Source organism: Equus caballus, chromosome 24 (genome assembly GCF_041296265.1).
Source record: "Equus caballus isolate H_3958 breed thoroughbred chromosome 24, TB-T2T, whole genome shotgun sequence".
Classification (NCBI taxonomy): domain Eukaryota; kingdom Metazoa; phylum Chordata; class Mammalia; order Perissodactyla; family Equidae; genus Equus; species Equus caballus.
In genome coordinates, this window is record NC_091707.1 from 34,511,899 (window position 1) to 34,526,439 (window position 14,541).

The window sequence follows — 14,541 nt, forward strand, 5'->3', positions numbered from 1 at the left end:
GTGTTCTGGGTGAATATATTATAGAAAACATCTTCTTTCTAGAGTTAAAACTCCTAAAGTTTAGTACAGAGCACTGTGAATAAGGCTGGTGTATGTTAATGATCAGTTCTTTATTTTTACTACCTAAACAGTCATTTGAAACTTTGTTCTTGCCCTGTACACTTGCTTAGGGCCACACTAATTGTGTACCAATAAGAATTTCATAAAGTTCCTTGGGAATGTAGTTTTCTTAATCTAAGTAAGGGATTTGCAGATCTCTAAAGACCCTTCTAGCTCGGAAACCCAGTGATTTTTCTCTGAGGGTTAAGTGATTGAGGGACAGGCATGGTGGCTGCCTGTCTGGGTTGATCCACAAAGGCCCCCCAGGGATCCTGGGCCTGTGAGACTCAGCATCCAAGTCCTGATGTTGAGAGAGACTGTGGGGAGGGTCTCTCCCCCATGCCTCCGAGTTGTGGACGTGGATGGAGGTGTCGAGCCTCCTACCATATGGGAGGTTGTTATGAGTACAGTTCTAGCCCTTTCTCCCTCTGAGGGAGCTAGGTGTCATTAGTTACCTGTGCTTTCAAAGCTGTGTGTGCTGCTAGGTGGGCTCCTGCTAGAGTCTTGGTTCTCTTATCTCATACCAGGAAATCTTTCCTGGAAAGATCTGGTTATCTTTGCATGAATGAGTTGGTGCATACTGCTCAGAATTACTAATATTTGTTCTTTTTCTTTGCTTTTACTACAGTCCTATGAAGTATCATAATGCGCCTCTTAAGGGTTATGATGCATAATTAAACAGAGGTCTTTAACAGTGGTCCTATTACAACAGATTAAGTTTTGGGCCTTTGGAAAGCCTTTCTACTGATAAGGAATCTTTGGTTCATCATGGAGGATTGTAGAGTATTCTGTAGCCCCAGCTTTTCTCTCCGTCTCCGCCTCAACTTCAAACATTCTGCTGATATTTAGATGCTTAGAGTTCTCAGCACAAAGCTGTGTTATTTCCTGCTTTTGTGTTTTTGTTTATGCTGGTCTCTCTGCCTGAAATCTCATCCTCACCCTTCCTTGAATGGCTGATCATCCACCGAGACACAGTTCTCCTTTTTACCCTCCAGGGCATATTTATGGACTACGTCAGTGGGCTTTCTTGCCCTCAATTTCTTGTTGGGTTTGGCCAGAAGGAGGCATCAGCAGAAGAATGGAGGGAGGGAGGTGAATAAGATTGGATGCATTAGTTAAGTTTTTATTATGGTGATACTGTTTAACAGCCCTCAAATTTCAGTGGTTTACATTTATTTCTTGCTTATGGGACTGGAGGTTAGCTGTGGTTCAGTTGATCTTACCCAGGTTCAGCTGATCTTTCAGCTTCAACTTAGGTTTGTATGTACTCAGTGTATCTTATCCTGAGACCTAGGCTAAAGGAGCAATGGCTGTATGTGGCATGGACTTCTCATGGTGGAGGACAGGAATGACAAGTGACCAAGCCAGATCATGCCTGGATATTTAAAGCTTTTGCTTGAATCACATCTGCTAATTGTTACTACCTACAGCAAGTCATAGGACCAAGCCCAATGTCCGTGGGGTGAGGAAGTGTGCTCTGCCTCAAGGGGAAGGCCCTGTGGATTCCCATGGCAAGGGGCAGAGGGCCAAGTGCGTGGACGTATGGATGTGTCATTTTGTTACAGGGAAGTGGTGAAGAGGTGGAAACAATAATGCAGTCTACCCCGTTGGATTAGAGCTTTCCCTGACTCCCTTTCTGTTGGGCTGCTGGTTGGCAATGGCTGTGTTCCTCTGCTGAAGGCCACCAGTTCTGTTGGGCACCTTTCTCCTGTAACCACTGTTCTCTCTCTGGGCTCTGATAACCATTCTTTCCCCTTGTCACCTCAGGTCTAGGAATGGTAAAGACTCCTGACTGTGCTGGCTCCAGGGTGCTTCACCATCCCTTTACTAGTTTCTCGTAATACTGTCTACATCTTTGTAAATAGTCACTTCGTTAAAGTCTTAATTATTCCTTATAAATGTGTGTTTGTTTCCTAAAGGGATTCTGACTGATACGCTCAGTGTAGGCAGCATCTCCTAGAATCCTTATTCTTTTTTTTTTCCTGTACTTACTGCTTTCTTATCACTTACCATATTACATTATTATTTATAGAGGTGTATCTTTTCCATTGAAGCTTTTCAAAGGCAGAAGTTTTTATATTATTTGAAACCAAAATAGGTTACACATTGCTTAGTATATAGTGAACTCTTAATAAATACTTATTGAGAAACCCAGTTAAAGGAAAAATTCTCCTCCCCCCTCCCCCAACAGAATTGTACATAGAGCCTCAAATTGTAAAACAGCTAAACCTATTTTGGCTAAAGCAAGTTCCTAAAGGAGCGGGAGGTCAGGAGCCTGATGCGCTCAGCCTGTTGCTCATGCCCTGGCAGCAGTCTTGGGAGGAGCTCCTGAGTCACGCAGCCTAGTGAACCCAGGCTGAAGACTTCTGGTCTCGATGATCTCACAAGGTCCCTTCAATTCAGTGAGTCCCTTTTCATGTTATCAAAAATCTTGAGTGAGTGCTTGAGAACCAAAAAAATTCCATTATAGTTTGCCATTTGTCATCAGAAAACATGATCTAGCTAAATATAGTTTTAATAAATGGCCTAAAGAATGCTTATGAATAAGAAAGGAATTAATATATTGAAGTGCAGAGAAACATTGTGAATTCCAATGCCTATCTTTAATTCACCTATGTATCTGGTTTGATGAGATGCTTTTAGACTAGTGGCTCTCAAATTATGGTCCCCAGACCAGCTTAGCATCACTAGGGAACTTGTTAGAAATGCAAATTTTGTGTCCTGCCCAGACCAGAGTCGGAAACTTTGCAGGTAGGGCCCAGCAGTTTGTGTTTTAACAACCCTTCCTTGTCCTTCTGATGCACACTAAAAGTTGAGAGCCACTGTTTTAGAGAAATAGCTGTTGGTGGTGGGTTTTTATAAGGGAACGCTTTGAGTAGCTTCTTTCATGGCAGTATCTGTTGCTGTTTACCAGTATGCAGCTTTCATTTCTTCTTTTAGCAATATCCACAGTGATTTAAGAGTTATCACTATCCTAGGTGTTAGTGGTCCATGAATCTGATACTTCATGCCCTGAGCAGCTTCCCTGGGATCTGGTAGAGTCAGCTATCCATATTGGGGGTTCAACAGCCGCAGATTTCTAACAACTGCGGTTTGAAAGGCCTACGATGGTTGTGTCCGTACTGAACATGTACAGACTTTTTTTTTGTCATTATTTCCTAAATAATGCAGTATAACAACTATTTACATAGCATTTACATTGTATTAGGTATTATAAGTAATCTAGAGATGATTGCAAGTATATGGGAGGATATGCGTAGGTTATTGCAAATACTACACCATTTATATACAGAACTTGAGCATCCATGGATTTTGATATCCACAGGAGTCCGGGAACCAATCCCCTGCGGATACCGAGGGATGACAGTATACATTAGAGATTGAATGCGTTATGAACTCTTTAGATATTCTTGTAATAATTTCCTTCATCCTTGCTATTTTGAAAGAGGGGTGGGATGGCAGACATAAAGTTATGTATCTTACTCTTTGTTGGCAGGAATAAACTCTGTTGGAAATTGAGATGCTATCATTTTAGCCAATAGAAAGAAATTTGAACCAAGATTCTGAAAATATAAGTCTAGTCTTGACTTTGTTGTTAATGAAGATTATGGCCTTGAGCAAATGGTATAATTTCTTGACAAGCTTTAGGGGATTATATTGTTTGTCTCTGTGGTTAGTTTTTTCTTAGGAGCTTGGATTACTAGTGTCAAGATGGTTTTTCTGTCCCATTAATGAGGTACAAAGGAAAAAATGAGGTATGGGTGTACATTTTTTATTCACCTATTATGAGAAATGTGAATATAGCAGGAAGTCCCTCAGGAACAGCTAGTTTTGAGTTGAGATGCATTTGTGGGCTTTGAACCCCCACGTTCATTTGTACCACTGAGAATGGTACATGGGAGGCAGTTTATTTTTGTGATAAAGGCTTTGAAGTTAGGCTTTGGCTTCAAATCCTGGCTTCATCATTTACTGACTTGACCTTGAATTCTGTGGGCTTTAGTTGCCTCATTTGTAAGTTGGAGCTAGTATAAGGTTTGGGAGAGAGAACATATTTACAGATTTTTAGTATGGATCCTGGTAGGTGGTAAGGGCTTAGTAAATGGTAGCTTTATTAGTTTTCACTATTAAAAGCAGTCCAGCATAACACAGTATGACATATATGTGAAACTAGTTTGATGTTCCAATTTTTATCATAATATGGATCAAGAAGAAGAATCAAAACAATTTTTTTTGTACTTTGACTTTATTTATTTAAAAAGTATCATCAAACCTATATGACTGAGAAGTTATTCTCCCATTTGCTTTTTCATAGAGCATGTTAAAATTCCGGCTTATGATGTGATCTCTTGACTTTAGGCGATGATGAACAGAGTGATTGGTTCTATGAAGGAGAGTGTGTCCCAGGGTTCACTGTCCCTAATCTTCTGCCCAAGTGGGCTCCTGATCATTGCTCTGAAGTAGAAAGAATGGATTCCGGACTGGATAAACTTTCAGATCCCACGTTCCTTTTACCTTCTCGGCCAGCTCAAAGAGGTAAGTTTTGAGGAGACCAAAATGTACTTGACACTTATATGGTTCTCTTTGGGGAGAATCATCCCCTGGCAAGTGTACTTATGTTGCTAAGCCCACATTCACTGTCTGGATTTTGGAGCTAGTCTAGGGATTTTTCTGGAGGACTCAAGGGTGAGTCTCAAAGCTTGATGTTCTCTTCTAAAGATAGGAATCTTTAGATTCTTATCTAAATCAATCTGTGGAGGCCCTTGGGATAAATATAGCAGGGCGTTCCTTCAGCTCGCCATTGCCACTGTGCAAGCCTGGCAGCGTGGGAGGGTGCTTATCCTGCTGGGAAACTGATGGACTCTTGAGTGCTCAATGGGAGCCTGAGGTATTGGATCGTGGAAGAGAACAGATTTCAGTAACAACTTTCGCATACAAGGTATAATGGCATTTTTTAAATGGATGATTTAAAAATATTTCCTTAAATAATTTTACTTTGATAGTTCTATTATTGTAGACTTTAATACAACACAATACATAGATTTTAATATAATACATATCCCTTCCCTTTGCTTTTCCCCTTTGATTATGATGTAGCAAGATGGGATGGAAAGAGGCTAGGACAGGGAGAAGGAAACGTGGTAATACTCTTTGGTACTGTCTACCTAGCTCTGTGACTGTGACAGTCACTTCATTTCTTTGGGACCTCAGGGTCATCACTTAAGATATGGTAACATTGAACAAAACTGTTTCAGAGGTTTCTTTTAGCTCTATAAATTTATGATTCTAGGATTCCCAGTAATCAGTAATCAACCAGTTAGTCATTTATCAAGTTTTTGTTGAGCATATTTTGGTGACCAGAATTACACCAAGAGCTGTAAGCTCCTAATATCATAACATTTTGTTGTGATGGATTTGAGTGATGGAAAGCCTCTGAAAGCAGTTGGTTCTTGCTAAGGACTACTCCCTGGCTGAGGCACATTGTTTCCAGTTGTCTTTTCTGTATATAGAACACATACCGGGGTTAGAAAAATGGGATTATATTATGCATGCTATTTTTATCATTATTTTATGAATTAGAATGTTTTTTGAGATAATAACTAGCATTTAACTTAATTTAGAAATTGTTGATACTATCTTATCTTTGTGTAGTATCTTCCATATGTTCTTTCATTGGCCCTTCAAAGTAGCCTTGTAAGATAGGACTGAGCAAGTGATTGTTCCTCTTTTATAGACGAGGGTGCCTAGGTCAGAGGTAAATGACGTGTCTAAGATCATACTGCTGGTGACTGAGACATGGGAATAATAAATCCTTGGCAGATATTCTAGTGATACTAGTTTCAGGGTCAATCTAGTAAGATCCTGGGGGTTAAGGCCTTTGGGGTACCGGAAGTATATCATTGCTCATGAATCTTCTGCATTGACTTACTCAGGACTTTCTGCTTTTTTTTTTAGGGTACCATGCTCGCTTGAATCGTCTGCCTGGAGCTGCAGCTCGATGCCTCAGAAAGGGGCGAAGAAGGCTTGTTGGGAAGGTGGTAGCTCTCACCCTTTATTAGGCTTAGTGGGAAGATAATATTCCCTGTGGGATTTGTGTACCTGTTCACAATCAAAGGTGCTGTTGAACTCGCTGGTGTTAATTAAGCCAACTGAGTATTGTGTGAGTTCACGAGAGTGAATGTTATGTAGAATATGAATGGATACACACCTAAAAGATGAAGCATAGTTCACACAGAGGTTCTGACAAAGCACACGTTGTCCTGACATTGTCTGTGTCTCTGTATCCATAGGCCTGAGCTCTGTCTTCTATTCTTTTGATTTATCTTATATTATTAATATACGAGTTAAAATACCCTTGGCTTCTTTATGACTCCTCCTAAATTCATGAATGCGTCTTCTATCCTAATTTTGTTCTTTCATTCTAGAAATTGTTAACAGAGGTTTTCTTTCCAGTTTTTTCTTTTTATCAAATTTCGGAAGCCACTCCTTGGCCATTAGGGAGGAAGATGTGCCATTGACTCAGTTCTGCCTTTGCCACGGTCTGTGCGAGGCACTCAGTTCATGCACTTCTCCCAACAACCTTGTAAAAAAGGTGATATTCCCCTTTAGCAGATGAGGACAACTTGAGTTCAAAGAAGCTAGGAAATATGTGATATTACCTGTATGGAAATGGCCGAATAGAGAATTGACCCCAGGTCTACTTCTCTTTTATCTTTTTTAATTTAAATTTTAAAAATTGTTTTATTTTTATTCTAGCTTTGAGATTGAAAATAGGTTAAGACTGAGGCTCATAACCAGTCAGAGAAGATGGTGGTGGGCAAAGAGGAAGGAAGGGAGAGCATTTTAGAGCATTAGTTTGTTTGTTCAGTCAGTAAGCCGTTAGAACGCCTACTGTGTGGCAGCTCGGGTATGTTGTAGTCAGAGCTGCAGTCTGGCCGCCGTCAGGGAGCTGCTGTTTTACAGTTTAATCAGGGAACTGCTTTCTAAAGTTTTAGGCATGCAAAAGAATTGAGGCTGTTTATTTCCAGATGAACCCAGATTCTTACTGCTTTTATCTTTAAATTCAGTTTCAAATCTCTAATTAGAAAGACATTTGATTATTGGAAGAATGACACCTTCTTTTGGATCACTCATTTTGCAAACAATGAAATGCTGCTTTTGCTATTCTGGGAGCTGCTGCTTAAGAGGACAGCTAGCAGGGTAGGAGTACATGGCGGGGAGGCAGGCAGGAGGTTGGGAGTGGGGACCTTTTCTCTATTGGTTAGGCTTGACAGATAATGTTCTCCCTGTCACCTGCCTTACTTTGTTTCAGCTCCTATAAAATAAGAGCCTTCCACTTGCATGGAAGTACATGGTTCGTCTTGAAGGCCCCCTTTAGCTCGCCTGGAAGGAAAACCAGGGCTGATGCAACATGCCTCTAATGATTTCAAATGAGTAGGATAATATTTACTTGTTTAATTCATCTTCATCACCTTAAAGGGATATTTGTCATTTCTAGCAGAGGTCACTGCTCTACTCCCCTTCTTCCCCTCCCCCATCTCCCCTCTCTTTTTCTAAATTGTAATCATAAATAATGAGTTTCATTCACAGCTCCCTGCCAGCAAGTTGCTAATTACGCAAAGTACTGCTTGTAATTTACACAGTAATAAACTGTAAATTTAAACATTATGGCACTTTAAGTTAATAATTTTTCTGCTGTAACAAATAGCTCATTTTTCACCCATCTTTTCCCTTGTCCCCACTACCCTGGTTGTGTCTGTGACCAGGAGGCATAGCATGAGGGATGAAGAATATGAAGACTACAGTATGTGAAACCTTTTCATTTAGCGCCACTCCTGCCCAGAAACTGACTTCAAATTAGTTTTTCTATAGCCAATTGTTCTGCTAAAATGTGTATCCTAATGTTTAGACTAATCCACACACATAGATGAATACAGATAATAATATTTTCCCAGAAACAAATGTGTTTGAGTAACAGCCTTGACATCCTTGACATTCATGCCTGTGACATGCTGTCTCATCTTAACACTTATTCTTATGTGTGTAACTCTTACTCGTGTACACACTGGTATGCCCGCTACCGTGATCGATATTCATTGTAAATGTACGCAAGTTAAATGAAGGGTGGGTGCCTTCTGCCATTTTCCAGTTTTTGGAGATATTAGTTTCTGAATTGCTTGTGGTGTTTCGGGTAAGATTTCATATTACACTCTTGAGAACCCCAAATTTAAGAACCAATTTATACAAACTTTTATTTTTACTTTGAGAGATGACCTTCAAAAGACAAAATACAGGGTGACAATTTCGTAAGTTAGAAAAGTTGTTTGATGTGTATACATTTAGTCAGCAGATATTTAGTTGTTACCAGTGAGGACTCAGTACATGTCCCATTATGAAAGCTGTTGGGGTTTTTATCATATGATAAAGGGAGCTTGGTGTGTTGGACTGTTAAAAATTGGCTGCTGTTGGATTTTTTTTTTTTTTTTGTAAGGAAGATGTGCCCTGAGCTAACACCTGTTGCCAATTTTCCTCTTTTTTTTTTTTCTTTTTCTTGAGGAAGACTAGCCCTGAGCTAACGTCTATGCCAGTCTTCCTCTATTTTGTGTGAGGGTTGGCACCACAGCATTGCTGATGAGTGGAGTAGGTCTGTGTCTGGGATCCGAACCTATGAACCTGGGCTGCTGAAGCACAGTGTGTGGAATTTTAACCAGTCGGCCATGGGGCTAGCTTCTGCTGTTGGATTTTTAAAAAAGTGTTTCTGTTTCCATATACTTTAATAACTGTGGGAAGTATTACTCACTGTATTGAAATACCATATATAGTAAGCAATGTTATGACTTTTTGAGCACTAGAGAAAACTAAGTCTAGAATAACATGTAATGCTTTTAAGATCGATTCCCATAAAAAGAAATGTAGTTGCTGTTGGATTTAAGGTTGACATTTGTCCTGTGCCTTTGAGGTTGCTGATACAGTTGTGGGAAAGCTGTGGGCTTGATGACAGGTGTGCTTTGTGTATTTGTTTCTGTGGTCAGATGATACTCTTGTCTTCCTTGTCTTTTCAGGAGACCAGCATAAGTGCTCTGAGTACTGAGAGGATAGGCCACATCATCAGTGACCCTCGGCAGAAAGAGTAAGTGCTTGTATATTTGTGGACTCTCCTAGCCTGTTCTTGGAGCAGGAGGCAGAGGGAAGTTTTATGAAGGAACCTAGAAATTCGACTTTGGAGCTGAAAGAGGAGATCTTAAAGACTTGCACTTTATAACAGTTAACATGGCTAACACCCTAAGCCCATGAGAGTGATGTTTTTTCCTTTCTAGACTAGTTTATGTTCTTTTTATTTCTATAGGTGCTGCATTATAAAAGTAGCCTCCAATAAAGATGGTATATTTTAAACTTGTTGTTCTGTCTCTTAAAAATTTTTTTTGTTCAAAGTGGGTGATTGCTTCTATATTCCCCTTTAAGCTCATCCCATTTTTAGACCTCTAGATAGAGAAATATCCTTTTTGTCCTAACTGCTGTGATAAGAGCAATTGGGAAGCCTGTGTGTAGCTGTAGGACAATCATTCCACCTTTTCTAGTGACAACTTCGTCCCCTGACATGATTGGCTCTTTAATGTCTCTTGTACACATCATGGTCAGTATAATGTTATGACTCTGTATGCATCCAGCCTGGTCAAATTTATAATTTACAAAATAGGCAAGATCTGTGTGTGGTTTATGCCCTTGTTGAATGGAGGATCGTGTTGTCATTGCACAGCTGAGAATGTGTTGGTGTCACACCATAATCTTGGGTTTATTTTACATTCCATTACAAGGCTTTTTCTTTCAAAGAGTTATTTTCCACAAAAAAGTTCATTCACATTTAACATGTCTCTCCTTTTCTCCTCCAATTCCATCTTTTTTCCTATTTCTTTCTGTGTCTTCACTTTGTGATCCCAACGCCTTTTAATCTTCTCCTCTCTGTAATGTTTCTACCACTTCTTTTATTGTTTTCTTTCCTGTTATTCTCTCCTTCTCTTTAGTTTCTGGTTACCGTCAGCTGGGAAAAGAGAACGAAATCAGGTAAGATCGCTTTTCTTTATCATCTTTATTTTATCATTTGGTTTCCTTTTCTTTAGAAAGAATAAAGCGTTGGCTTCTGATTTTCCTCACATTTCTGCTTGTGCACATGAGGTAAGGTTCCCATTCCCTGTGTTATTCTGATTTTCTTGGAGAGCTGTTTTCCAAGAATATCCAGTATTCACTGATAAGAACTGTATCTCATTCCCCTTTTAGATTCAGCTGTTATCTTCAGTTTATTACTTGTAACACTTATTTCATAGGAATCCAGTTTTCATTTTAGTTTTGAATTTTGCAGTAAGAAATCAGAATTAAACTGCTCTCCTCATGGTTTAGTTCAACATTGGAATCCTGTGCTGAGGAGTACAATGTTGCAGCTGAAACAGATGAAACAGAAGAAGAGCTGCTCTGGGTAGAGTCGGGTTGAGGCCTTAGAGCCTTACCCTCTTCGTCTTTTCTCTGGGCTGAGCCTTTGTAGGGGGTCACAGTGTTAAGATTCTTGACAGTGGCTATCGATATAGCCCTACGTTTGAAGCTTTTTGATTTCTTGGGGCGAGGGGTTGCTTTATCTTGGTGATTGGTTGTAAAATGGATGACAACTGATAGGGAAATATTCTCAGGCTTCCTACTGCTCCATGATTTTTTTTTGGCTACTTAGTAGCTCATTAAGTTGATCTATGTTTTAGACTTGGAAGCTTCATCCTGAAGTCACTGTTTGAAAATGAACTAGAGCAGTGGTAGGCCTAACTGCTCCATGTTTATGAGATGATTTTAGATGGGAAATGGACACACAATTTTTAAATTATAATAATTTACATTAGAAAAATGTAATCATTTTATCAAACTTGTTATTTTGTAGGAATATAGTAAGGACAAAGCTGGGTAAAAATAATTGATATAAAGAAAATTACTCAGAAAATAGTAGTGCAGGTAGTGGGCAGATGAAGAGAAAGTCATTAAGGTGGTATATGAGAGTCTGTAGTTTGGGGAGCTCAGAGCTAGAGTCCTAATCATGTTTGCAGCAGAGGCTCTAAAGGTGGAGGGACCTGTGCTGATCCCCTAATCCAGGCCTGTTATTTACAGATGAGGAGCTGGAGGACCCTAAGATTTAAACTGCCCAAAGTCACACAGCTGGTTGAACTGGGACTGGAACCTCTGTGACAGAGAGAACAGTTGCTTAGTTTGTCTTCTTTTAAAGTTCTTTTGAAATTACCATTCAGAATTCTTCCAGTCTTCAGATGTATTTAGATCTGACCTTTTTGGGGAGGATTATTTATTGTGGAAAAAGTCCAAAGAAGGCTAGCCAACATAAAGTGAGGCACTTTTATATATGGTATCCCATTTGATCCTCACACCTGCCTTTGAGGTCAATTGATGTTTTACAGATGAGAAACTAAAATTGCTTTATAAACTGAAAGCAATATTTCACTTAGCCCTCACAATAATCCTATAAAATAGATAAGACAGATAATGATACATCCATTTTACAGGTGAGTATGGTAAAGCTCCAAGCAGTGATGTAATTTTTAAGACATGGCAACTCAGTGGTAGACTGGAGCTAAACGCTGGGTATTCTCATTCTTTAATGTAGTTCTGGTTCCACTACACTGTGCTGCTGGTATGTGCTAACCAGTTATTCACTGGGAACATTGCCAGGATAAGGAATAAGGTAATTTCATGCTAGTTTTCTTGGAAACAAGGGCTGATAATCAATAGGCATAAGTTCCCGTTAATGTCAGAAAGTGCTATCTTTTGCCAATTAAGTAATTATTGTGTATCGGGAGTTTTTGAAAAATTGTTGTTTGCCAAGGAATAGTCTTCCTTTGAGGCGTACTGGATCACGTGTGCTCCATTCATGGGTATTCCGTTGAATACGTGCAGCTTTATTAAATGGTGTCTGTGGTGTGGCAAAAGACTAACAGTCAAAGGGGAAAAGCAATCAAACAGCAGGTTACCCTTTAGGACCAGGTCTGTTTGTGTAAGCCTTCCTGAAATGCTCTGCTTTATTCCTGCAGTTTAATCCGCTCTCTCCCCTTTACTCCCTGGATGTTCTCGCTGATGCTTCTCACCGAAGATGTTCACCAGCACACTGCTCTGCCAGGTAATGGTCTCCTTAGTGCCTGTGATTTTCCTCCAGGCAATACCATTTTCCTTTTTATAACACTTTTCAAATCTTAAAGTATGTCTGTGTATAGTATCCAATTTGATCTGTACAACAACCTTTTGAGGTCAGTAGATGTTTTACAGATGCAGAAAGTGAGGCAGAGTGGTGAAGTATCTTTGCTGTGGTCACATGACTAATATGTGATTTAAGTCTCAATTTTGACCTAAGTCTTCTGGCTCATATTTTGTATTTCTTTTGCTAAAAGCCCCATCTTCAAAGAACATTATTATTATTAATGGTTCTTGCATGATCTGCAAAACCCTGCATAATTTGACTTCTGCCTGCATGTCCAAACTCCTTCCATACGCTTCTTCCCCTTCACCGTGGGAGAGACCCAGCTGCGCAGGGAGTCCCACTGCGTTCTTCAGAAACAGCAGCCCGTTCCTGCCTCTGAGTATGTGTTCCCTGTGCCTGGACTGCCGTCTCAGAGCTCTGCCCATGATGAGCTCCCTTTCAGCTCAACTCATGCCACCTCCTCAGGGAGGACCTCTTGGACCATCCTATCTAAAGGGGCTGCCTCCAGCTCTCTCTGCTTGTTATCTGTTTCTTTCCTTTAGAGCTTTTATCACAGTCTGTAATGAATTTGCTTGTAAGTTTTTCCCCCTGGTTTTCACCCGCATCTCTCTCACTAAAGTATAAGCTTGAAAGGGCCGGGATCTTGCCTTGTTCCCTGATATATCCCCAGCTCCTAACACAGTGTCTGCCACTTGCTAGGCAAAGTTAGCTGACATGCGTAGTAAATATGGTGTTAATGGTAGCATCCCCGAGCAGGGTTATTGTGCACGAAAGAGCCGCTAATAGTCTGAAGCATAATACTTGTATGATTTCTAGTGGCACAAAGAATTCTTTCCACGGTTCTGATGATTTTTTCCTTCTTGTTTTGCCCTAATAAGTTCTTAAATGGATATGTTCATAGATTTGGGATGTAGGCTGCACAGAGAAGTTGTTCTTTCATGGGTACAATTAGAGCGTGGCCTGTAATAATAAACTCTGCACCATACCTACTGCCAAACCTTCTACTGGAGAAGTGGTATTTCAATGAGGAAAGTCTTTTGAAGAGAAAGACCATCACAAATGGTGTTACTGAGACTGCAGAAAATTGTGGGATGATGATAAACTACCCCTGAAAGGCCTTTTCTTCAGTAGTATGCTGTTTATTTATTCAGTATTTGCTGACTCCCTACTATGTGCTGGGCTCTTTGTTTAGGTACTGCCCTCAAGGAGCTTACATTCTCTTGGGGAAGTCAGGTGTGGAAATGGACAGTTACAGTATGGATTGACAAGTGCATACAGGTGTGCACCAGAATGATAGGGAGCACAGAGGAGGGGCTCCTAAGTCTGAGGCTCAGCGAGGTTTTCTTAGAGATGGTGACTCAAGCTATCTTGGAAGACACAAGGTTTCACTCCGTAAGCAAATAGTTCTCCGGCTTTTTGTCTTAATACCGAATAAAACAATGGCTGTGTATACTCTTTGGGAAGACTGTATGAGGAGTGCCATATCATATCAGATGTTAAGAGTGGACTCTTTGCCCTCCTCCCTTTACCTCTGCTACCTAGAGCTGTACTGTGCTGAGATGGGTATCCCTGCTTTAATCCAGTTTCCTGTTGCCTTTAAATCCTCATCCTGGCTGGAGTGGGTGTCAGCTTCTTGTTTCTTTGTGTATCTCATTATCCACGTCATTATCTTCATTCTTTCGTTGGCACGGCCTGTGCCTGGACTTGGAAACATAAGGAAGTCTAGGCTGTGCTTCTGGTGCCCTCAGCTCTAGGGAAATATTGCTTATTGCTTTTGACCATTGCTAAAAGCAAGGCGAGAGAATATGGACAGTTATACCTCATCCTTGTCCTTGCGGACATCACTCCCAGGGCAGTGGATACAAAGTGGATTGCATGCATCAAGGTTCTTTGGGATGGGGGAAGAAAATTTTTAAACTTACATTTATTTATAATCTTGTTCTTAAAAATTTCTACATATATTAGGTCTAGCAGCACTTATTTTTGTTTTATAGCTATGTATTACATATAGAAGGAGTGTTTGCTGAAATTTTTTACTCATGAGAGCATACAATCAATGAAGTTGGGGACCACTAATCTATGGGAAATGGTCAGCGCAAGTGACCTCTATGCAGATTTTAGAAAATGTGGATGATGAAACACTGAGCTCTCAGGGCTCCCTCTCATTCCTTTGAAGTAGTGGGGTCCCTGCCCTGCATGGGGTCAGT

General features: G+C 40.3%; 1 protein-coding gene across 5 annotated transcripts in view; it reads left to right on the forward strand.

The window, feature by feature from the left end:
• GPATCH2L (G-patch domain containing 2 like) overlaps nucleotides 1-14,541 on the forward strand; it is a 60,793-nt gene that overhangs the window by 17,544 nt on the left and 28,708 nt on the right. For 2 of the 5 annotated variants that reach the window (XM_023628148.2, XM_070250223.1), the window contains exons 4-8: nucleotides 4,456-4,632; nucleotides 6,052-6,131; nucleotides 9,159-9,226; nucleotides 10,119-10,158; nucleotides 12,171-12,256. In XM_023628148.2, the coding sequence (XP_023483916.1) occupies nucleotides 4,456-4,632; nucleotides 6,052-6,131; nucleotides 9,159-9,226; nucleotides 10,119-10,158; nucleotides 12,171-12,256 (451 nt within the window). Of the gene's footprint in view, nucleotides 1-4,455; nucleotides 4,633-6,051; nucleotides 6,132-9,158; nucleotides 9,227-10,118; nucleotides 11,825-12,170; nucleotides 12,257-14,541 lie in introns of all 5 variants that reach the window. The other 3 variants (XM_023628147.2, XM_023628149.2, XR_011432243.1) reach the window with 2 other exon arrangements.